This window comes from Macaca nemestrina, chromosome 15, assembly GCF_043159975.1.
Source record: "Macaca nemestrina isolate mMacNem1 chromosome 15, mMacNem.hap1, whole genome shotgun sequence".
In the NCBI taxonomy this organism is placed as follows: domain Eukaryota; kingdom Metazoa; phylum Chordata; class Mammalia; order Primates; family Cercopithecidae; genus Macaca; species Macaca nemestrina.
This window is the reverse complement of record NC_092139.1, coordinates 58,852,425-58,876,723: the sequence shown is the minus strand read 5'-3', so window position 1 is coordinate 58,876,723 and position 24,299 is coordinate 58,852,425. Positions and strand designations below refer to the sequence as shown.

Sequence of the window (24,299 nt, the reverse complement as noted above, 5' to 3'; positions counted from 1 at the left end):
AGATACACTTTTGTCAATATGTTTTTCCCTGTCTGTGGCTTATCTTCTCATTCTTTTGACATTGTCTTTCACAGAGCAGAAGTTTTCAAGTTTAATGAAGCCTAGCTGATTAATATTTCTTTCATGGATCTTACCTTGGTAGTTTTGTATCTAAAAAGTCTTCATCGGCCGGGCTCTGTGTGGCTCACGCTTGTAATCCCAGCACTTTGGGAGGCTGAGGTGGGCGGATCACAAGATCAGGAGATCGAGACCATCCTGGCTAACACGGTGAAAACCCGTCTCTGCTAAAAATACAAAAAATCAACTGGGGGTGGTGGCACTCGCCTGTAGTCTCAGCTGCTCAGGAGACTGAGGCAGGAGAATTGCTTGAACCTAGGAGGCAGAGGTTGCAGTGAGCCGAGATGGCGCCACTGCACTCCAGCTTAGGTGACAGAGCGAGACTCCGTCTCCAGGGGGAAAAAAAAAAAAAAAGTCTTCATCATACCCAAGTTCACCTAAATTTTTTTCTCTGTTATCTCCTAAGAGTTTTACAGTTTTCTGGTTTTTACATTTAGGTCTATGACGCATTTTGAGTTATTTTTGTGAAGGGTATCAGGTCTATATCTTCATTCATTTTTTTTCCCGTATGAATATACAGTTGTTACAGCACCATTTGTGGAAAAGATCATCTTTACTCCATTGTATTGCCCTTGCTCCTTTGTCACAGATCGGTTGATTATAGTTATGTGGGTCTATTTCTAGGCTCGTTGGTCTATTCGTATTTTTGACAGTACACCACTGTCTTGATTACTGTGGCTTTATTGTAAGTATTCAAGCCAGGTTGTGTCAATCCTCCAAGTTTGTTCTTCTCCTTTAATGCTGTCTATCCTGAGTCTTTTGCCTCTCTATATAAACTTTAGGATCAGTTTGTCAATATCCAAGGAAATAACTTGCTGGGATTTGATTGTGATTATATTGAATCTACAAAGTTGGGAAGAACTGACATATTGACAATATTGGGCCTTCCTATCCATGAAGATGGAATATCTCTTTATTTAGTTTTTCCTTTATATGTTTCATCAGAGTTTTATAGTTTTTCTTATTTAGATCTTGTACATATTTTGTTGGATTTGTATCTAAGTAGTTCATTGTGGGGGTTGCTAATGTAAATGGCAATATGTTTTGGATTTCACATTGCTGGTATATATGCAAACTACTGGCTTATGTATATTAACTTTGTATCTTGGAACCTTGCAATAATCACTAATTAGTTCCAAGTTTTAGATCTTCTACATAGACAGTCATGTGATCTGCAAACAATTTTATTTTTTTCCTTCCCCGGTCTCTATACCTGTTATCTCCTTTTCTTGTTTTATTGTGTAATCTTGCTTTGTTCTTAATCTTAGCAGGAAAGCTTCAAGCTTTTCATCATTAAGTAAGATGTTAACTGTTTTTTGTAGATATTATCAAGTTGAGGAAGTTGCCCTTTATTCCTAGTGTGCTGAGGCTTTTTAATCATGAATGGGTGTAGATTTTGTCAGATGCTTTTTTGCGTCTATTTATATGATCATGTGATTTTTCTTTTTTAGCCTGTTGATGTAATGTATTACGTTAATTGATTTTCTTATATTGAACTAGCCTTGCATAACTGGGACAAATCCCACTTGGCCATAGTGTATAATTCTTTTTATACATTATTGAATTTGCTTTGCTAATATTTTTTAGAGGATTTTGCATTTATGTTCATGAGAGTATTGGTCTTTAGCTTTCTTTATTTTTTAATTATTTTATTTTATTTTTTGCTTTGTCACCCAGGCTGAAGTGCAGTGGTGTGATCTCAGCTCACTGCAACCTCCACCTCCCAGGTTCAAGCGATTCTCCTGCTTCAGCTTTCCAAGTAGCTGAGATTACAGACGCCTGCCACCATGCCCAGCTAATTGTTGTATTTTTAGTAGAGACAGGATTTCCCCGTGTTGGCCAGGTGGTCTTGAACTCCACCCGTCTTGGCCTTCCAAAGTGCTGGAATTACATGTGTGAGCCACTGTGCCCGACCTCATTCTTTTTTTCCGAGATGTTGCCCAGGCTGGCCTTGAAGTCCTGGGCTGAAGCCATCCTCCTGCCTCAGCCTCCCAAGTAGCTGTGATCACAGGCACATACCACTAGGCCCAGCTTAGTCTTCTTTTTTGTAATGTCTTTGTCTCATTTAGGGTAATGCTGAGCTTATAGGATAAGTTAAAAAGAGATTGCTTCTGTCTTCTGGAAGAGATTGCAGAGAATTGGTGTAATTTCTTCCTTAAATGTTTGGTAGAATTCCCCAGTGAACCCATCTGGGCCCAGTGATTTCTGTTTTGAAAGGTTTTTTTTGTTTGTTTGTTTGTTTGTTTGTTTGTTTTTGATGTAACGTTCATATCTGTGTCCATAAAGTTTTATTGGAACATAGTCACACTCATTTCCATGTTGTCTGTGGCTGCCTTCATGCTGTAGCAGGAGAGCTGAGTAGTTGAGACAGTGACTACGGGGCCTGCAAAGCGTAAAAAAGGATCTAGTCTTTGCAGAGAAAGTTTACTGCTCCCCTGGGCTAGTGGGATACTAATGTAGTTTCACTGGGGGAGGAAATAGAGCCTTAGCAGCAGAGACTTTAGTAAAGCATGAAATTCAAGATAGAAATGTCAGTCTTAATGAAAGGTTGTTAATTATTGATTCAATTTATTTAATAGAAACAGGCTTGTTCAGATTGTCTATTTCTTATGTGAGTTTTGGCAGGTTTTATCTAAGAAAACAGTGTACATACCTTAATTTAAAAATACTTTACGGGCCGGGCGCGGTGGCTCAAGCCTGTAATCCCAGCACTTTGGGAGGCCGAGACGGGTGGATCACGAGGTCAGGAGATCAAGACCATCCTGGTTAACACGGTGAAACCCCGTCTCTACTTAAAAAAATACAAAAAACTAGCCGGGCGAGGTGGCAGGCGCCTGTAGTCCCAGCTACTTGGGAGGCTGAGGCAGGAGAATGGCATAAACCCGGGAGGCGGAGCTTGCAGTGAGCCGAGATCCGGCCACTGCACTCCAGCCTGGGCGACAGAGCGAGACTCCGTCTCAAAAAAAAAAACAAAAAAACTTTAGGCCAGGTATGGTGGCTCATGCCTGTAATCCCAGCACTTTGGAAGGCCAGGGTGGGTGGATTGCCCTAGCCTAGGAGTTCGAGACCAGCCTGGGCAACGTAGGGAGACACTGTCCCTACAAAAAAATTAAAAATTAGCTGGGCATAATGGCACATGTCTATAACAGCCCCAGCTACTCAGGGGACTCAGGTGGGAGGATCACTTGAGTCTGGGAGGTTGTGGCTCACACCCATAATCCCAACCCTTTGGGAGGCCAAGATGGTAGGATCACTTGAGCCCAGGAGTTCAAGACCAGCCCGGGCAACATAGGGAGACCTCGTCTCTACAAAATAAAAAATAAACCTGGCTGGGTATGGTGGCACATGCTTGTGATCCAAGCTACTTGGGAGGCCAAGGTGGGAGGATGGCTTGGATCTGGGAGGTAGAGGCTGCAGTAAGCTATAATTGTGCCACTGCACTCCAACTTGGGTGACAGAATGCGACCTCATCTCAAAGCAAACAACAACAAAAAAACTTTACCGGTAAAAAATACTGACCCAAAGATACAAAGCGAGCACATGCTGTTGGAATGTTGGAAAAATGGTACTGACAGACTTGCTTAGTGCAGAGTTGCCACAAACCTTGAATTTGTAAAAAAAAAAAAAAAATGTGGTATCTGCAAAATGCAGTAAAGTGAAGTGCAATAAAATGTGTTGTGCCTGTACTGGTTTTGCTAATGAGTAGAGATACCTTTTGGGTGAAATCATATGTCAGTGAAAATCTGCCAGTGACCTGGCCATCTTTCATGTGGTTTCTGTTGCTTAACATGTTATTTTGAGATTCATCTGCATGGTTGCATGTATCAATAGTTTAGTTCATTTTATTGCTGCATTATATTCTATTCTAAGGGCATACCATGGTTTGTTTATCCATTCATTCATTGATGGCCATTTGGGTTGTTTCTGTTTTTGGCTACTGTGAGTAAAACTGAACTTTCTCTTTTTTTTTTTTTTTTTTTTTTTTTTGAGACAGAGTTTCACTGTTGTTGCCCAGGCTGAAGCTGTGAACATTTTTGAACAAGTCTTTGTGTGGACATAGGCTTTCCTTTCTCTTGAGGCACAAAATTGCAAACCACTTGACGCCTTACAGTAGGGCAGAGATCTGTGCAGGTGCTGAAAGATGAGTAAGGAGATTGTGGGAGGGACACAGAACTAACCACAGATGATCCAGGCATAGGCACCAGGCATTGAAGTGGTGGCACACTTGATTGCAGGCTTCTTTCTTTTTATGGGCTTTTCGTTTTCTCTCAGGATAACGTTCTGAGTCTTTCTGGTCCTCTTCCAACCTCTCACATTTTCCCAATTTCTCCCTGCCAGGGCCATTAGCTGTGTCAGACCCTGCTCTTTAACAAGAATAAAGAGTTGGTGATGGAAGCTAAGATGTGTTGCAGGTTTGGTGCAAGGACTCACATGTGCAGTCTACATGTGTTACTGTGTGTAATCCTTCCAGGAACCTACACAAAGGAGGTACCATTATCATCCTTACCAAGCATTAAGGAAAACAAGGCTCAGAGAGGTTAAATCGCTTGTTCAAGATTACACAGATAGTAAGTGATGGGTTAGATGTTGAACCAGACTTCAGAGCTGGCACTTTGAACCTCAATATTGTGATTAATATACCCTCTTTGAAAAGCTAGATCATGTATGGTGTTTACGATGCCATTTTAAACTGTTCTCCCCACCATCTAGTTAACTCTTGTATTCCTAAATTACTGTATCAGTCCAATGGCCTTGTCCCTGGTAGCCCAACTAGCTCAGATCACCCTGGACAGTATCCCCAGCAGCAGGTACCTCTCACCCAGCCTGCCACGGCCCTTGTGCTTGATTAACGCCCAGTGGGCTGTGAGCACAGCACAAGTGTGGGCGCCATCCTTTGCTGCCCTGACTGTCCACCACCTGCGAGTGCCAGGCTCTCGATGATGATCTCTGAATGAACCAGGAAAATGAGTGAATGAGTTACATTATCGGATGTGCATATTTGTCATCAGCTTTATTGAGGTGTTTGTCAGCTTTATTATTTACATCAGTTTTATTGAGATTATTTACATATGACAAAGTTCATGGATTCTAAGTGTACAATTGAGTGAGTCTTGACAAATGTATGCCATCGTGTAACCACAGCCACATCAAGGTAAAGTATGTTCCATCACTCCAAGACCCTCTCCTGGCCCTTACAGTCCAACTGCTCCACCCCCAGCCCCTGGCAACCTCTCTCTGTTCTGTTTTTCTGTCCTTAGAGTTTTACCTTTTCTAGAATTTTATACATGGAATTACATAGTATATGGTCTTTTTTGGATGTCTTATTTAACATAACAATCATTTTGAGATTCATCTGTATTGTTGCTTGTATCAGCAGTTCAATATGTGGTTTTAAGACTGTTTGGAAACAGTCCAGAGATAGCTTGTCCCACTAGATTTAGAGTCATATGGTAAGTTAGAACGGTGGCCCTACAGGTGTGCCCTTGGCACTCTTTCGTTCCCAGATCCTTGCAGAGGGTCAGTAAGGTCCGACCGATTTCCATAATAGTGTCAAGGTGTGATTTGCCTTTTTTCATCCTCCTCTCATGGGTGTTTAGTGAGGTTTTCCAGATGATATGTGATATGTGGATTCACAGCACGTTGCATGCAGAAGCAGATAGGAGAGTCCATCTTTCTGTTAAGCTCTCTGACTTAGAGAAAGGTGTAATAATGTTAATGTCACTCTTCTCACTAAAATTTTTTGGTTTTCTCCTCACTAAAATTTTTTGTATTGGAAAATTATTTTTCATAACAAATACTGTTTATAACAACATGTAATGGATTGTTATTATTAGATGAATTAATAGACATTTTAAAATGTCTTATCTTTAACTTCTCATATGACAGATCATCATAAATATAAACTGTTTTTGACTGTCTGTCAAATGAGAAGTTAAAAAGCTCTTTGAGCAGAAGCTCTGTAGGGTCCTCAATTTTGTACTGTAGAGAAGTCCTGAGACCAAGGAGTTTGAGAATCACCGGGTTAGAGATAGTTTTGAAAGGAGGTTTGGGAACATGATGAGAACTCTGGAGCTGGAGAGGAATTAGAAGAGGGTCATGCGACCTGGCTTGACGGGCCTGGAAAAGGGTCCTCTGTTGAGTGGGTACAGAGGGGCTCGCCCACACGTAAATGCAAGGACACACCGTGCCAGTTCTTAGCCTCCTGCTCTCCGAGGACCTGGTCAGGCAGGTTCTGTTGATGTCCTTGGTCTGCGTGCTTCCTACCAGGAGCTAATGAGTAACCTACGCCTGCCTGCAGTTGGCTCACAGAAGACTGATCGGGAGGCCTGAGGAGGCCTCTTCCCTGATATGAGGTTACAGCCGGGGTCTGATGTCAGGTGGGGGGCATTGTGGGGTCTGCTTTCTCTGCTGGATTCTCCCGCAAGGGCAAATGTAAGAAATCATTAGCTATTTCTTTGTCTTTCAAGAAAAAAAGTTCCTCTTACCCCCAGTAGAGTTCTAAGCTCAAGTTAAAGACTATCTAAAATAATTACTTGAGCAAAGGCAGGTGGGAGGCTACTTTTATTATTGGCAGTATCCTTGTGGAAAAAAAAAATACGTGTGGCTCTTTAGGGATTTTCATAACACTATTGACAAACTACAGCAAAATGACACCTACTGCCTTTTGACCGATTCATTGCTTTTCTCTTGCAGGCGAAAGGGCCTATGGTTGCGCCTGAGGAAGATACTCTTCTGTGTTTTGGGGTTGTACATTGCCATTCCATTTCTCATCAAACTATGTCCTGGAATACAGGCCAAACTGATTTTCTTGAATTTCGGTAAGTGGTATGTGTCCATTTTTCCTTTAATTTTAGTAAGGGTTCCTTTTCATGATGATGTCTGATTTTAGGGGGAGTCTTTTTACTTTAATGGTGATTTAGTTTACATGCAGTGAAGGGTATATATCTTAAGTGTACAGTTTATATACCTATATCTTTATAGAGAGAGAGGTAGAGCTACCACCCAGATTGAGAAATAGAACACTTTTATTACCCAGAAAGGTCCCTGTGCCCTTTCCCAGCTAGAGGACTTTCTGTGCTAGGGTTGCTCTCCGGTGCTGGATTTGTGTCCACAGAAGACTACACTGCACTGGGGGCCCAGCGTGTCTGTCTTCAGCTGAGGTGAGTAAAAATGTTGACAACCTGAGAAGTCAGCTGAAGCCATCATGTTGGAGATGCCTTGTCAGTTGTGCATTCTAGGAGCCTAACTGCCTTTAGAAAAGATGACCACTAAAAAATATAGTTTCTTTTTTAAAACAAATTAGTTTTTTATACCCCTAAAAAATCCAAATATACAGTACTTTGGTTTCTGTGGAATTTTGTGCTGGCCCTTGTAGGTATTGTAGTCTCCTTGAGTGAACTTGGATCTTGTGTGTTTTTTCATGTTGTGTATTTGCTTTTGGAGATGTGGAAGGAGAAAGGTGCAGATGTATCAAGCCCATGAGGTCGAAGGCAGAGGCTCTGGGCACATGGCCCTGGGAACAGTCCTACAAGTGAGGCTCCAAGGAAAGGACTGCATCTGTGGGTACGAGGTTTGAGAACAACCTCGAGGTTGTTCTCAAACAAACGAGGTTGTTTGAGAACAATGAGGGCTTGCACACGGCGGGTGTTCTGTGAAGGACAGCCTGAGAGGCAGGTGCTGACAGCATTAGAACAGGATGAGGCAGGGGCTCTGGGGTCACTTTGTAGCTAGATTGGTTTGCACATAGTGAGTCTGGCCTTGCGTGTTTGGGAGTTTAAGGCTTGCAAAGCTGGGCCTGATATTGCTGAGGCAGCAGGTGAGCTGGTGGGGTGGGAGGAGGAGGAAAGGAGGAGGCCACAGAGGAACACAGGAGGTACTGAGAGGCTCCAGACTCCCTCTGCAGGCATCTGGGCTTATGAGTTTGGGTGTTCAGTCTATAATAGACTTAATCACAGAAACTTAGGAAATGACTGGCTAAAAAAGGAATTTCTGTTTCTTTGTTTTTGTTTTTGTTTTTTTAATGCTGGTAAGAAGAACAGAAATTGTAAGGTTATTTAATACTTTGTAAATCTGACTTTTTTATTTGGGTGTCTTAATTGTAAAACACATGTAGTGTACTAAGAGGCATTTGATTTTTCTAACGGAAAAGTAGAACTTCTAGGAATTTTTCATCTCTAAGTTTTGCCACTTGTAAGAAGCACGAACTCAAAAAGAAACTAACAGTATACCAAAATGATGAGAGTTTTGTTTTTCTGACTTTAATGTTCCTTAAATATACATAGTACAGCCCAGAAAGAATTTGGGGCTTAGGTATAAACACGAAGCTACAAGGACTGCAGGTTCACCATCAACAGACCTCAGACTTGACCCTCACAGCTTTTGCACCTTTGCTGGCCTCCTTGGGCAGGTGCCTTTGCTGCCGGGCACGTGAGCTGGTTCTTAAGGGAGGGTGTGTGGGGTGCATTGCCCTGTGTGGCCTAGTACATTGTGGGCTCCCAGCAAATGTTTGAATTGAATAGATTTTCTTTAACTTGATTGTTTGGGCTACTGTAGACACACAGCCTACAGATTTTGCTCTGTGGATTTCCTAAGGAAGTGGCAGACTGCTATGAGGGAGAACTTTGGGTTCTCCTGGTCCAGCCCCGTGGCATGGGAGAGTAGGGCTGGGCTTGGGTAGGGGAGGCTGAGCCTCCCAGGGTGTTGCCCATCCTTAATGATTTCCTTCCACCTGTTTGCCACACTGGAGTAGGAGAGCCTACAGTGGCATTTTGTTTTGTTGTTTTGTTTTGTTCTGAGACAGGGCGTGGCTCTGTTGCCCCAGCTGGACTGCAGGGGTGTGATCATGGCTCACTGCAGCCTCGACCTTCCAGGTTCAGGTGATCCTCTCACATTAGCCTCCTGAGTTGCTGGGACTCCAGGCACCCACCACCACCACATCTGGCTAATTTTTTATATTTAGTGGAGATGGGGTTTTGCCATGTTGCCCAGGCTGGCGTCAAACTCCTGGGCTCAAAAGATCCTCCCGCCTTGGCCTCCCAAAGCGCTGGGAGTACAGGCGTGAGCCACTGCACCCAGCCCAGTGGTGTTTTTGAAAGAGATTTTTAGTTGCCAGTATGATAAAAATCTGTGTTTCCAGCCTCTTTTGAAAAGTTGACCAAAGGTCTAGCACCAAGAAACAGTGTCCCTGGGAGCAGCGATTGGACATGCCTTCTGCCTCACCCCCCTGGGCATCTGCCTGGCCCCCACACCCTACTCCTCCCTCCTCCCCATGATGAGCGACCCTCATCTCCAGGCCACACTGTCCTCCCCAGGAAGCCACGGTGTATTTTGTCAGTGCGTGAGGCCCTTCCAAGTGTGGGTCTCTGTCTCCCCCTTTGGGAGGAAGGGCAGTCTTCAGAGGAGCAGCATGGAGCTTGTTGGTTTTCCAGTTGTAATGTGCATCCAAGGTTTACAGGTCTGTGCCTGTCTGTGGCGCCAAGGAGGTGGGGTCTGTGGCGTGGCCCTGCGGTGATTTGGAGTTTTGTTGGGGAGGTGCCTCTGCTCTTGTCTCCAGACAAGAAGCATGACCTGGGCATCCATTCAACATTACAGGAGGAGTAGCAATCTCTTGGGCGCTAGAATGTGGTTAAAATATTCTTCACAGCAAATCTATCTGAAACCAAATGTATAAATTAGATAAATAAGCTTTTAAAGAAACATAGCAACTACAATTTAAGGCATTATTCTACTTTAAATAAATTTTCATAAGCAAAACATCATGATTATTCTAGAAACAAAGAATTAGCTAAAAAAAGAACTCTCAATAGAATAAATAAGAAAATGAACATTACTCTGAGAAAATCCTTGTTAACACTGTAGTTTATTTCCTACTGACCCTTTTTATATGTGTCCGTTTACATACACATAAATATATGTGCTTTTCAATACTTGTATTCACAGTCTGATCCCATCCAAAAGATGTTTGGATGAGACTCAGCATTTATGAAGCCTAGAATATCTTCCCAGCCGTTACTTGCCTTCAGATCAAGAAGGAATCTCTTGGTGAAAGTCATGTCTTGGTTTACAGGCTAGGCAGGGATTTTTTGGAAATAGGTCCGATCTATCATCATGCATTTGTTTTTAAAGCAAAGGGCCAGATTCCTCTTTGTCCTTCCCCTGAGCAGTCCCTGTTAACTCCTGTTACCTTTCTTTTCTTGTCCCTCTTTTTTCACACGGAAGGCCCTGTAAGCCTGCATCAGGTAATTGGAATTTGATAAAACCCAAATAACCAACCCAGGCTTTCCCTTGTTGACACCACACCTCTTATGGCTGCGGGTATCAAGGCTGCTCTGTTACTCACAGTGATTGGAATGAGACTTAGCTCCGTGTTCAGACCCTCAGCACTCAAAGACCATCACAGCTCAGTAGTTTCAGCCTTTCCCCTGCCAAATATTTTGCAGGTGAGCTAAAAGAAGTATGACAGAGCAGGTCGTTTTCCACCCTCACATTCTCACTCCTTCACTCTCCACGGCACCCGTGCGTGCAGAATCCATTCTCCATCCTGCCTGTTGATGTTTGTGGTTGCTGGTACGTGATGACGTAACTGGAGGGTGGACAGTGAAAACTGGGGGAAGCAGGAGCAGCTAGAGGCCTCAGTCCCAGCAGCCCTGTGGGCCTTGCTTGCCCATGGTGCTGGGGCCCCTGTGAGGAGCTCCCAGTTCAGAAGAGCCTGTGAGAGGGAGCCATGGGAGAGCTGGACCTCAGTGGCGGCACACTGCCCGGGCCACTCCTGTGGGGCTGCCACGGGGCTGAGCATTCTGTCCCCACCCCAGGCCTGTGGATGAAGCAGGGGCCTGGGCAGGGTGGACTCCAGCCAGCATGCCAGAGTCACAGGGGCCACAAAGAGTCGATGTCCATGGGTGATCTGACCATGCGGGAGGCCAGAGGGTCCTGGCACTCGCCTGGCACTGGTCTGCAGGAGTGAGCCAGTAGTGCTTCTGGCCCTGGGTGGATCCTGTGACCCTGTACACACCAACCCATCTCACCACCCATCTCACTTTGAAGCATTTCTGCTCATTTAGAGTAATACTGGCCAGGTGGTTCCTACAGCCACCCGCTCTGGGGCTGTGTGATCCCTGGGACCAGCCAAGCTCCATGCCTCCCATGCCACATGACGCTGGTTGGAGGTGCTGCTGCGGAAAAGAAGGTGCCAGGCAGTATCTGGGGGACTTCAGAGCAGTCACTGTGCCTCCTTTTCATGGTTGTTTCTTTTTTCTCTCTTTTTTTTTTTTTTTTTGAGACAGTTTCGCTCTTAGTTGCCCAGGCTAGAGTGCAGTGGCACAATCTCAGCTCACTGCAACCTCCGCCTTCTGGGTTCAAGCGATTCTCCTGCCTCAGCCTTCCCGAGTAGCTGAAATTACAGGCATGCGCCACCATGCCCGGCTAATTTTGTATTTTTAGTAGAGATGGGGTTTCTCCATGTTGGTCAGGCTGGTCTCGAACTCCTGACCTCAGGTGATCCGCCCACCTCGGCCTCCCAAAGTGCTGGGATTATAGGCATAAGCCACCACACCCAGCCTCATGGTTGTTTCTAAACCGAGTAAAAGTGAACTGGAAGACCAGCTTCCTGGAATGAGGCCGTCCTGGAGTAGAATTTGGCTTCCTAGTTCTTAGATTTCTTGGGCTTGGAAGCTTTCTGGATTAGCTGCTAATCCTTGTAAAATACTTTTCAGTGGCCGGGGAATGCTCTCAGAACTCTTGGACAGTTTGTGTCCCAAGAGCTTGGCATCCTTCTCCAGACACAGAACTGAGTGAGGCCTGAAGTGGAGCCGGTGGAAGCCCAGTGTCCTCGGCCCTCAATGGTGCCCGCTCCCCATCTGGCAGAATCAGGGCTGGTTCCAGCATCAGAGGCAGGATTTGGCTGAGTGGGTCTAGATGTGGGATGGGCAGTGGGCCCCAGGCGTGGATATTCAGAGTTGTATTGGGGAGGCCACCCCCCCCCCCCCCCCGGCTGTCAGATGAGAGACTTGCACCCTGGGCTGCAGCTCTCAGGCTCCCGAAGTGTGTGGTGAATTCCCAGGATGAGGCGGCAGGAGTGGGCCCTAGAGTCTGAAGTGGACTCATTTTCCCACTCCAGAGCCTGAAGTGGACTTGCTTTCCAGGCACTCCCTCTGGTCGGGAGCCTTCTCTGAGTCCCCTTGCCAGGATAAAATCTAAATACTTGTATGACCATGTTGTTTTTTTTTTTTTCCCCAGGAGATTGGAGTTTTATTATTACTCAAATCACTCTCCGGTAGCATTCAGGGATCAGAGTTTTTAAGGACAACTTGGTGGGTGTGGGGAAGCCGGTGAGCTGGAAGTGCTGATGGTCAGCTCAGAGATGAAATCATAGGGAGTCAAAGCTGTCTTCTTGCGCTGAGTCAGTTCCTGTGTTGTGGGGGCCACAGGATCAGATGAGCTAGTTTATCATCTGGATGGTGCCACCTGATCCATCAAGTTCAGGGTCTGCAAAATATCTCAAGCACTGGTCTTAGGTTTTACAATAGTGATTTTATCACCACGAGCAATTTGGGGAGGGGTCAGAGTCTTGTAGCCTCCAGCTGCATGACTCCTAAACCACAACAATTTCCAATCTTGTAGCCAAAATGTTAGTCCTAAAAAGGCAGTCTAGTCCCCAGGCAAGAAGGAGGTTTGTTTCCAGAAAGGGTATCATCTTTGCTTTAAACTATAAACTAAGCTCCTCCCAAAGTTAGTTTAGCCTATGGCCAGGAGTAAACAAGGACAGTGTGGAGGTTAGAACCAAGATGGAGTCAGTCAGGTCAGATCTCTTTCACTGTCTCAGTTACAGTTCTGGAATGGTAGTTTCAGTCCCTCCCTCTCGTTTTTTGTTTTTGGTTTTTTGTTTGTTTGTTTGTTTGTTTTTTGAGACAGAGCCTTGTTCTGTCACCCAGACTGGAGTGCAGTGGCACGATCTCAGCTCACTGCAATCTTTGCTTCCCGGGTTCAAGCAATCTCTTGCCTCAGGCTCCCAAGTAGCTGGGACTATAGGCGCGCACCACCATGCCTGGCTAATTTTTATAGTTTTAGTAGAGACAGGGTTTCTCTATGCTGGCCAAGCTAGTCTCGAACTCCTGACCTCGTGATCCACCCGCCTTGGCCTCCCAAAGTGCTGGGATTGTAGGCATGCGCCACCGCGTCTCATACCCCTTTGGGTTTCATAACACCTTAATTTTCAGGTGTTAGCTAATGAAGATGGAGAAAGGGCAAAGACAGCTCTAACTTCTTCCTGCCGGCCAGGAGTGTAGTGGGGGTAGGTGTTTACCCCAAGGTGAAAGGAATGGAACCACTTTGCAGCTCTGAGCATACTCACACAGGCATGGCTGGAGATCCAAGGCTTGCATGGCAAAGGCATTACTATTGTCATCTATAGTTTTAGCACTGCATTTAAGGGAACAGTGAACTATAAGGTTAATAATGAGGAATAGGGTAAAGAGTGCAATTCCCAGTTTTAAAAGTAAAGATTTGAATGCATTAGTTTGGTGACTTGTAGCCCACAAAGAATTTAAGATTTGGTCCTTCCAAACTGCAGGAAAAATGCAAGAACATCTAACAACAGGTATACTATATATATATTTTTTCGAAGCACAAGTTTTCTCTCTCCAGTCCCCATTTTTATTAAAAACCAAATCATTATAAGACTGATTTGTTTGCAAAATAAACATTAGTCTTATTATACTTGGCCTGATTATTTACATAAATTGCAACACAAGTAATAATTTTTTACATAGGCTTCTTAAATTGGCTTTGGTAGAACTCTGTTCCATAAGGAATCTCCGATAAGACTTTTTAAAAACTGAGTCCAGTCATGGGTTCGTATCCTCAAATACCTATGAGTTTGGTAAATTCCTGTCTTCTTGAGGTCCTAAAATAACTTGGGGCTCCTGGGCCTATTAGAAAGTGACATTCTTTACCACAGGTCAGGAACCCTGTATGGGGACTGTATAGACAAGGTATGAGGCCAGTTTTACCCACGGGGCTTTTATTGTCTCTATAAGTCCTTTGAATCCTTAAAGGAAAGCAGGCCATTCCAGTCAAAGCCTTGGTAAAATAACCAGTTTCTCCAATTGTTTCCTGTTGCAGAAGAACCTGCCTTTCTTTCCCTCCCTCCCTCCCTCCCTCCCTCTCTCTCTCCTTCCTTCCTCTCTCTTCTCTTTCTCTCTTCTCTTTCTTCCCTTCCTCCCTTCTTTCCTTTCCTTCCCTCCCCTTCTTTCTTTTCTTTTCTTTTCTTTTCTTTTCTTTTCTTTTCTTTTTGACAGAGTCTCACTCTTTCACCTAGGCTGGAGTGAAGTGGCATGGTCTCAGCTCACTGCAACCTCCACCTCCGGGGTTCAAGCCATTCTCCTGCTTCAGGCTCCCAAGTAGCTGGGATTACAGGTGCACACCACCACGCCCAGCTAATTTTTATAGTTTTAGTAGAGACGGGGTTTTGCCATGTTGGCCAGGCTGGTCTCGAACTCCTGACCTCAGGTGATCCATCCACCTTGGCCTCACAAAGTGCTAGGGTTATAGGTGTGAGTCACCACGCCCGGCTGACTGCATTTATTTTTTGGGACCACTCTAACAAACCTGCAAACTGGGTGGCTTAAAACAAATGTATCCTCTCATGGTCATGGAGGCTGAGAGTCCGAGGTTGAGGTGTGGGCGGGCCCAGCTCCTCCTGAGACGCTGAGGTGGACCCTTCTTGCCTGTCTGTCTGGCAGCATTCCCAGCTTGGAGAAGCTTCCCTCAAATCTCTGCTTCCATCTTCTCCATCTTCTTGGTTGTCTTTTCATGGTCTTCCCTCTGTCTCTGTGTCTAAATGTCCCCATTTTATAAGGACACCAGTCATTTGGGTTAGTATCCACCCAGTGACCTCATTTGAGCTTGATTACCTCCATAAAGACCCTGTTTCCAAGTAAGGTCACACTCTTAGGTACTGGGGGTGAGGCCTTGAACATAGTCTTTCTTGGGGAGCACAACTCAGCCCATAACAGGGCAGGTGGACCTTCCAGGCCTCTCAGGGGCCAGGCTTATTACCTCCCTGACTTCCTGTCCAGCCAGCCAGGAGGCAGGGCTGTGCAGCCGGGCTGCTGGGTTCAAAGCCAATTCTTTTTTTTTTTTTTTGAAACAGGGTCTCTCTGTCACTCAGGCTGGAATGCAGTGGTACAATCTTGGCTTACTACAGCCTTGACCTGCTGAGCTCAAGTGATTCTCCCTCCTCAGCCTCCCAAGTGGCTGGGATCACAGGTGCATGTCACCTTGCCTGGGTAATTCTTACATTTTTTTGTAGAGATGAGGTTTTGCCATGTTGCCCAGGCTGGTATCAAAAAATCCAGCTCTATCATGTGAGCCGGCAATCTAATAGGAGCCGTCAGATGGTGATGATGGTGACTTGCCTCAAAGGCTGTGTGGCCTGGCTCAGCTGGAGCTAATGGGGATGTGGATCACCTCCTTTGCCATTTTTTATTTTGAGAGAAACTTCTTATTAAAGTTTTGAAGATGTATCTGTTTCCTGGGGAAGAGATGGATTAAGAAGGTGGGGTATGAACAGCAGCCCTGGTCAGGGGAACTGTCTCCCCACGTGGTCTGGGACAGACGCTCAGGGAGTTTCTGGGAAGGAGTGTGTATGTCCCCATGTCCTCGTGAGTCCAGCCTGGTGACATTTGAGGAAGTGAGGCTAGATGTGCAGTGTGCCACGCGGACGTGGGAGTCATGCAACCCCTGTCTTCACCAGAGACAGCTGTCAGCAGCAGAGCTTCCCCAGGGGCAGGACCCGCCAGAGGGAAGCCAGGCCCGCACTGCTCTCTGTCACTGCCTCTTTTGGGAGTTGCCATTTTATAAAGCAGAAAAATCCCACCTCAGGGTTCATGGGTTTATTTTAAATTTTTTATTTTTCAGTTAAACTTATTTTAAAGTTGTGTTCACCAAAAGCAATAAGACTATAATGGTATATAAGGAAAAAATTGCCCCCATTCTCCCCACACACACACTTTGAAGCTATATGAGCAGCCTGGCTTCTGTCTTTCTGTATTTCCTCCCAGCCACATGTGGGGGTTGTGTTTCATTGGCATGTTTTTACAATAGCAAAGTGGGGCTACCGCACCTGCACCCACAGTCACCTTGCTCCTCTCTGCCCGCAGGTCCTGGAGGTTCCTCCAGGTCTAAGGGCCTCATGGTCTTCCACAGTGTGGAGTGCTGGTTAATTCACTTGCTGTCCTGCTGGCAGATGACCTGGTCAATGTAGGACTTCTGCTGGGCCATTGCACTGACTTCACTCTGCTCTGCATGGGTCCTGTGGATTCATCCCTCTTGCTGCCCCCACACCTTACCTTCTGCTGTCTTTTCTGTGTTAGGCAACAGTCCTAGAAACTTTGGAATCCCCTTTACCTTGTTTGCCACCCTACGCTCATCAGATCCTTTAGCGCCATCCCCTTTCCTGCTGTGTATGTCCCACTCCACTAGGCACCTGAGTTATTCGCAGGCTCAGCCTCCCTAGCCTCCCTCCTGGCTGGCCCATCCTTAAGACCTGTTGGGGATCTTTCCTTCCCTTACTTGCATCTTCTCACACCTTGAGTGACCTTAGACCTTAGTGTTCCAGTCTCTACACAGACCTCGCCCTCACTGTAGTATCTGTCCCTGCCCATGCTGGCCTCAGCCCATACCCTGCCTGAGGCTGGGCCTGCAGGTCTGGCACCATTGTAAGATTGCACAGGAAAAGGACTTGGTGCTTTCTGAGAGCTTCTGCAGTGTGTGCATGTGGGTGTGCATGTGTGTGTGTACGTGTGGATGCATATGTGTGCATGTGTGTGAGTGTGCATGCTTGTATGCATGTCTGTGTGTACGTGTGTGTATTAATCCACCAGTAATCCTAATTTCCATCTCTTTATTTCCTACAGTAAGGGTTCCCTATTTCATTGATTTGAAAAAACCACAGGATCAAGGTTTGAATCACACATGTAACTACTACCTGCAGCCAGAGGAAGATGTGACCATTGGAGTCTGGTAAGTACTGGTAAGCTCTGTAGCCCTTCCAGCAGCAGGAAAAGGCCCTACATGGCTGAGCTGGTGCTGTCTTTGACACTGGCCTCTGAAATGTTATTCATTTTTATCTTCACCTCTTCCTTTCCTAAAGGAAAGATCTCAGTACATTTGATCCTAGTGTTGAGGGATTCAGTGACTTTAAACTCTATTCCCAGGCTTTCAAAACAGCAAAGGCTTTGTGAACAGATTATTATTTTTAGAGAACCTTGTTTCTAGGAAAAACAAACAAAGAAGCTATAAACAGGATGTAAGTGGCCAGCACAGTGGCTCACACTTGTAATCTCAGCACTTTGGGAGGCCGAGGCGGGTGGATCATTTGAGTCCAGGAGTTTGAGACCAGCCTGGGCAACATGGTGAACCTGTCTCTACTAAAAATACAAAAATTAGCCAGACATGGTGGTGCACGCCTGTAATCCCAGCTACTTAGGAGGCTGAGGCAGGAGAATCACTTGAGCCCAGGAGGAAGAAGTTGCAGTGAGCTGAATTCACACCACTGCACTCCAGCCTGAGTGACAGAGCAAGACTCTGTCTCAAAAAAAAAAAAAAAGAATATAAGGGAAGAATCGCAAACACTCTTTTGAATATATCTTCCATCCAAGCGCGGTAGCTCACGCCTGTAATCCCAGCGCTTTGGCAGGCCGAGACAGGGGGATCACTTGAGATCAGGAGTTCGAGACTAGCCTAAACAACATGGCGAAACCCCGTCTCTGCTGAAAAAAAGTACAAAAATTAGCCGGGCGTGGTGGCACGCACCTGTAGTCCCAGCTACCCGGGAGTTTGAGGCAAGAGAATTGCTTGAACGCAGGAGGCAGAGGCTGCAGTGAGCCGAGATTGTGCCACTGCACTCCAGCCTGGGCAACAGAGGGAGACTCTGTCTCCAAAAAAAAAAAAAATATATATATATATATATATATATATATATCTTTTCCAAGAAGTGAAAACAGCTTGATTTCTTTTCACATATAGCTTCGGTGATGGTGTTGGCTATCTTCTAAGTATTTACTTTTTGAAGCCATAAATTTACGTTGGACATAAGCCTCGTGACTTCTCTGTGTCTCCTTGGAATACATTTTAATGTTTTCTTCTGTACATAAATGGTGCTTCTGAACAACTGAATTAAAATCGACCAACCTCACTGTGGCATTTCCCTTTTTCTCTGAGAAGTGATCCTGAATCACAGCCCCTTTATCTAGCTGAATTTATTTTTCAGTAGCCATAACGTCCCTTTCCGCTGTCTCAGAAAACCACTGTGTATGTGAGAAGCTTCTAAATGAAATGCTGTGAGTAGCTTCCCAGTGTGGATGAGAGAACATTCAGGCATTTCTAACAGTGGTCCTTGGTAAAGAACATAAAACAAGAAGAGAGATTTTTGTTCTTAGTAGTTGGTGCTAGGATTAAAGTCTTTTGTCACTTCCTGATTTGATTTAATCTAGCATTTACTGACCAACGTGTGACTGTGGGACTCTGGGTTTCTGTCTGAAGCGTGACCTGTTTTGCACAGAGCTGCTGAGTGGGACTTGGTCAGCCCTCTTCTTGGTTAATATGAGTCTGTCCTATTGCAGGAGGGTGTTTATGGTGGTAAGATGTAGGCTGGAAGTACTAACAACATTTGCATATATTATCAGTTACCAGAAAAGGTTTTGTTTAGTGATGCTAGTGGCAAGTCTCAAGGCGGTGCCACGCTGTGTGTTGGTGTGTGTTGGTGGGTGTGGCTGCTGCCTACTCTCATGCCCTAGGCAGTCACAATGACAGTGGGCCCTCAGGTAGCAGCGGGCCCAGCTCACCAACTGCCCCCACCATCACTTCATCAAACCCTCCCACCAGCTTCCTGAAAGGAGGGCCTCAAGGCCTAGCGTGAAGCCTGGGGGCCATACCTGGCCATGCCTGGCCATCGCCTGTCTGCTGAGAGAAGAGGCCCAGGAATGGGTTTCTCTGCTGGCTAGGAGTTCCCTGGCTCTTTGTCAGGAACCCAGGTTTGGGGTGGGCTGGCTACTGGAAGCACATCTGCTCCCAGCACCTTCAAAATGTGCCGTCCTATCCCTCAAGTTTATAACCGTGTGGGAGTGATGATCATAGTGACTAGATCCACCCCAAAATGTGATCCTCTTGAACGGATCAGAGACAGAAGTTAGATGAGATGCTGAAGCTTAAAATCTAGAAAATAAGAAGTTGGCCATTAAATTTTTTTTTAAAGATTCTTGTCACTGTTATCCAGAATGAATTTGAAGAAGCTTTACAGAAAAGTGATTAATTTCGACCCTCCCCAGTGATTAACAATATTCGATTTGGCCTGAGTTAAAATTAACCTTAGTATCTCTCGGAAGGAGGGTTTGGCTAGTTAGACCAGCAGCTTCAGAGTGCCCAGCCAGGCGTGGACCATGAGCAGGCCAGGAAGTTGGTGCATACTCGACGTTAGAAATGGCGTCAGCGATGGCCTGGTTTCTAGTCAAGCTCACAAACATTGGTGTTGCTGAATTAGCAAATGTGACAGCATGTACTGTTTAAAATCCATTGTGAGTTAAACTGTGGACAGTTGAAGCATGGGGTTAAGTGGAATGTGGGGCACATATGAGGAAAATGTTATTACTTAGGATGAACTAAGTGCTGCTTCTCTGCTAGGCGTCGGTGGTAACTGTCACATTGCAAGCCTTTGTGGCCCAGAGGAGGCTGGCCTGCCAGTCAGGGAACACTCCTGCTGAAGCTGTCAGCACCATCCACACAGCCTGCAGTTCCGTGGTTATTGATTCTAGTGATGGGGTTAGTTTTCTACCACCCACCCCCATCTGTTCCCCTGTAGTTAGATGGGGTCTGCAGCTCCCTGCTGTCTGGACTTGAGCTGATTAAGTAACACCACATGCAGTCGCCTGGATGAGGACGGAAGGAGCATCTGATCCTGCGCTCCCCTCTGCTTCTGTCTCCAGGCATACCGTCCCCGCAGTCTGGTGGAAGAACGCCCAAGGCAAAGACCAGATGTGGTATGAGGATGCCTTGGCTTCCAGCCACGCTATCATTCTGTACCTGCATGGGAACGCAGGTACCAGGTAAGGGAGGGGAGCCCATCTTCGCTGTGGAGCACGGCTCCCTTTTGGGGTGGGAATGTCCTGGCCCAGTCTGCTGGAAACCAGCAGGAGCTAACCTGCGGCCCCACAAAATCAGGAGTACTGATCCACTGCAATGAGGGAGAACCTCCCAAGAACAAAGGGAAAGGCAGAGTTCTTAAGGGGTTGAGGGAAGGCCGAGTTTAGGTGAACGTTACATGAAGCAGGGTTCCCACAGCTTGAGGCCAGCAGGGCTGTGTTCCGCAGGGACCAAGTGTGGGAAGCTGTGTGCAGACCGTCCCCTATCTGGAACTCCAGCCTGGGTTGGGATGGAGGAGGCTGAGTCTCGGTCAGGGGTTGAGCTCCCAGGCCAGAGGGCATGTTTTTTTCTCCCTGTTGTAATCTCAAAGGGCACAGCATCTGCTGTTATGTGATTTGGAGAGCAGGGTTCTTGGAGAGTGAGGGCTTTGGGGTCCCTCTGAGAAGGGGTCATGGTGGCACTTGACTGTGGCAGCCTCGTGCCCTTGGGAATGGGCGGCTTCAGCTCACTGGCAGCTGGTTTTCCCCATATCTGTCATGCAGCCTGAAGTGGCAGGCAGATCTTTGTTACCTGTAAGATAGCTCCAGGTGGCAGACAGGTGAAGCCAGAGCCAGGGCAGCCTGGAGGAGGAGGCATACTTCCTGGAAAAAAGTGGCGGGTGCTGAGAAGGGGCAGAAGGGAGAGGCTGAAGGTACCAGGTGCTGGGGTCCTTGCAGGCCGCCCTACAGTGTGGGCTCTCCGCTCACTAACGGGCTGTTGGTGAAGTACATGCGCTTTGTTTGATCAGCTCTGCCCAGTGCTATCTCAGATGCTTTTCCTGAGTGGGCCTAATGGCTTGTCCTTTCCACTGGCTGCCCTGGAGTTGGCCTCCCTGCCTTAAAGGGTGCTCCTTCCACACCATGTGACTGCTGTTCAGAAGAGCCTCTGTGGGAGAGCCCAGGGTGGGTGTGGGGGGATACATTTTCTGAACAAAGCATTGTTTGAAAACCACCAAGGTCTTCGTGTGTGAGAGAGGCAGCCAGGAGCCAGCGCAGAGGCAGACCCAGCATGGAGACAGGGCTGCTGCAGGGCCAGGGCCGAGGTGCACTGTGGCACCAGGGTGTGTCAGGGCTAGGGGCAAACATTTTATAGGCGGAGCCAGCAAGGAGAGCCGTGCTGGGCCCTTCTGGAGGCGAAAGCAGGCCTAGGTGGGTGTCTGCATGGTGGAGCCCTGCAGAGGGCATTGCTGAAAGAGCCCAGCGGCATGGTCCATAAGGCGGTTTCTGTGCCAGGGACAGTGTGCCTAGCTACTGAATCACACATGTGCTGCACAGTTTCCTTTCTTCTTTGTCTGGGACAAGCTGCAGCGGGTTTCTCTTCTGCTTTTCAAAGAGCAAGCAGCTACAAACAGCTCCTGCAGCATCTTTTTATAAATGAGAAAACTGTGGTTGGCTGTGAATAAGGTTCAGTTCTGCAGTGCCCATCACATGGTTTAAAAAAAAAAAGAACCTGCTTGTAACTTCAGGTTAGAAAGTGATGCTGTGATTTTCAAGGTTTGCTGCCCTCTCCCACTCCTGCAGAGAGTGCCTGGCTGCAGGCCTCGCCACCCCCGTGTTGCCTGCTTTCTTTGTCCTGTGCATCCCAGTGAGGTTTCGCTGGTCTGCGGGATCCACCACGCGGGTCTCCCTGAGGTCCAGACCCCCTGGATTCCCAGCAACTGTTACTTTTTTGCTTAATGTAGGAAATTTTATAAACTTAGAAAAGAGCCGCTATGAACTCTTACAGTGATCACTGAAAATACTTTGCAGTGTTTCCTCCTTGTCTTGAAACTCCTTCCTTTATTTTTTATTTTAATTTTTGAGACAGAGTCTCACTCTGTTGCCCAGCCTGGAGTGCAGTGGCACAATCCTGGCTCACTGCAACCTCAGCCTCCCGGGTTCAAGTGACTCTTCTGCCTCAGCCTCCCGAGTAGCTGGGATTACAGGCACCCACCACCACGCCCAGCTAATTTTTGTATTTTTAATAGAGACGGGTTTTACCGTTTGACCAGGCTGGTCTCAAACTCCTGAGCTTAAGTGATCCGCCCACCTCGGCCTCCCAAAGTGCTGGGATTCCAGGCATGAGCCACCGGCCTGACCCTTTACATTTTTGTTTCTGCACTTTATTGGCTTCCTCCTTCATCTCATCCTGGTCTCCCACCAGCAACACTCCTGCCCCCATACCTGAAATGGTGAAACCGCTCCTGAGGAAGGAGGAGCACAGCTACGGAGTGTGGAGAGTGTGGACCCGCCCTCCTCCCAGGTGGCCCATGTCCCTGCTGTGGGGTCGGTCCAGGTTAACAGCGGGAAGGGAGCCTAGACAGGCCTCAGACAAGGAAGTACAAATAGGGGTGTGTTTGCCGAGCCCACTTAGTCTCCATAGCGACATGCACAGTGAAGCTGTAGTTGACTGTGAGGGCCAGGAGGCAGCCATTCCTGCACTTCAGGGTCTCCCTGAGGAGATTCTAGGAGCGTATCCCATGCGTGGAACACACACACGTGAAGGGCTGTAAGGCAGGGTGGCCGCGGCAGCAAATAGAAGTTAGTGCCAGGTGGGAAACAGCCGAGATGACCACGAGAGGCCAGGGCGGTGCAGCTGAGCAGAGTTCTGAAGGTCAGCTGAGACGTGTGGAGCAAGAAGTGAGGGCAGAAGGTGTCCACACAGGCCCTGTTGGAGCACAGCCTCTGTCCACACAGGGTGTCCCTGACACGGGGAAGCTGGGAGGGGCTGGGGTGTGGTGGATGAGGGCTTGCTGTGTTTCCTTTAGTGTCTTTCTAGTTTGGGACTATAGGTGTGCATTACCTACTGAAAAATAAAAGCAGTCGTTAAGAAATCTCCCCAGAGTGCTCAGACTATCTCCCCCTTGGCACAGCACTGCCAGAGGCAAGTGTGGGGCCACTTAGGGGGCCCCAAGGAGGAGGTTGCCCTCTTTCATTGGCCTTTGCCTGGTTTGGGGTACAGAGGACAAGTTGACCTGGGGCCTGACTCTGAGAAGATGTGCTCACACCATGTCCTGTTTCCTTCTCCAGAGGAGGTGACCACCGCGTGGAGCTTTACAAGGTGAGTGCAGGTGGCACCCACACCTGTTCCCTGGGCTGTTCTTTCCAGGGCAGGAAGTGAAGGGAGTCACCAGACTCACAGCTTGAGAGTTAACTATTGCTGGGCTGTTTCTGTGTGTGAGACAGGGTCCTCTTGCTCTGTTGCCCAGGCTGGAGTGCAGTGGTGCGGTCACAGCTCACTGCAGCCTCGACCTCCTGGGCTCAAACTATCCTCCCACTTCAGCCTCCTAAAACTGCAGGTGCATGCCGCCACCACACCCAGCTAATTTTTGTTGTTTTTTTTATAGAAATGAGGTCTCCCTATGTTGCCCAGGCTGGTCTCGAACTCCTGGGCCTCCCACCTTGGCTTCCGGAAGTATTGGGATGACAGGTGTGAGCCACCATGTCTGACCTTTTGTTGGCCTTTTTAACACTGCCTTTGGATGGGTGTGCTGGAAGGTAGGGCCTTAGCTGCCTCTGCTGTGACTGCCCATCACACTGCCTCTAGGCTTGGACCCCAAAATCAGAATGTATGGGCTTGGTAGACCAAGTGCAGATATTGGCAGACTACATAAATGGCATTGGAAATTGTTTTTCAATGTTACATTACTTGTGTATAAAATGAAAAGAGAGGGCCGGGCGCAGTGGCTCATGTCTGTAATCCTAGCACTTTGGGAGGCCAAGGTGGGCGGATCACAAGGTCAGGAGTTCAAGACCAGCCTGGCCAAGATGGTGAAACTCAATCTCTACTAAAAATACAAAAAAAATTAGCCAGGTGTGGTGGCAGGCGCCTGTAATCCCAGCTATTCAGGAGGTTGAGGCAGAGAATTGCTTGAACCAGGGAGGCGGAGGTTGCAGTGAGCCAAGATGGCGCCACTGCACTCCAGCCTGGGTGACAGAGCGAGACTCCGTCTCAAAAAAAATAAAAAAAGAAAAGAGAAACCAGGTGCCCCAGGTGCTACACTGACTGCCAGATCGCAGGCTCACCCC

The 24,299-nt window shown here is 47.1% G+C and overlaps 1 protein-coding gene across 3 annotated transcripts in view; it reads left to right on the top strand.

The window, feature by feature from the left end:
* Positions 1-24,299, top strand: part of LOC105486724 (abhydrolase domain containing 12, lysophospholipase) — a 92,907-nt gene that overhangs the window by 47,689 nt on the left and 20,919 nt on the right. For all 3 annotated transcript variants that reach the window (XM_011749757.3, XM_011749758.3, XM_071079755.1), the window contains exons 2-5: positions 6,811-6,935; positions 17,031-17,136; positions 20,097-20,216; positions 23,301-23,331. In XM_011749757.3, coding sequence (XP_011748059.1) covers positions 6,811-6,935; positions 17,031-17,136; positions 20,097-20,216; positions 23,301-23,331 — 382 coding nt within the window. The remainder of the gene's footprint in view (positions 1-6,810; positions 6,936-17,030; positions 17,137-20,096; positions 20,217-23,300; positions 23,332-24,299) is intronic.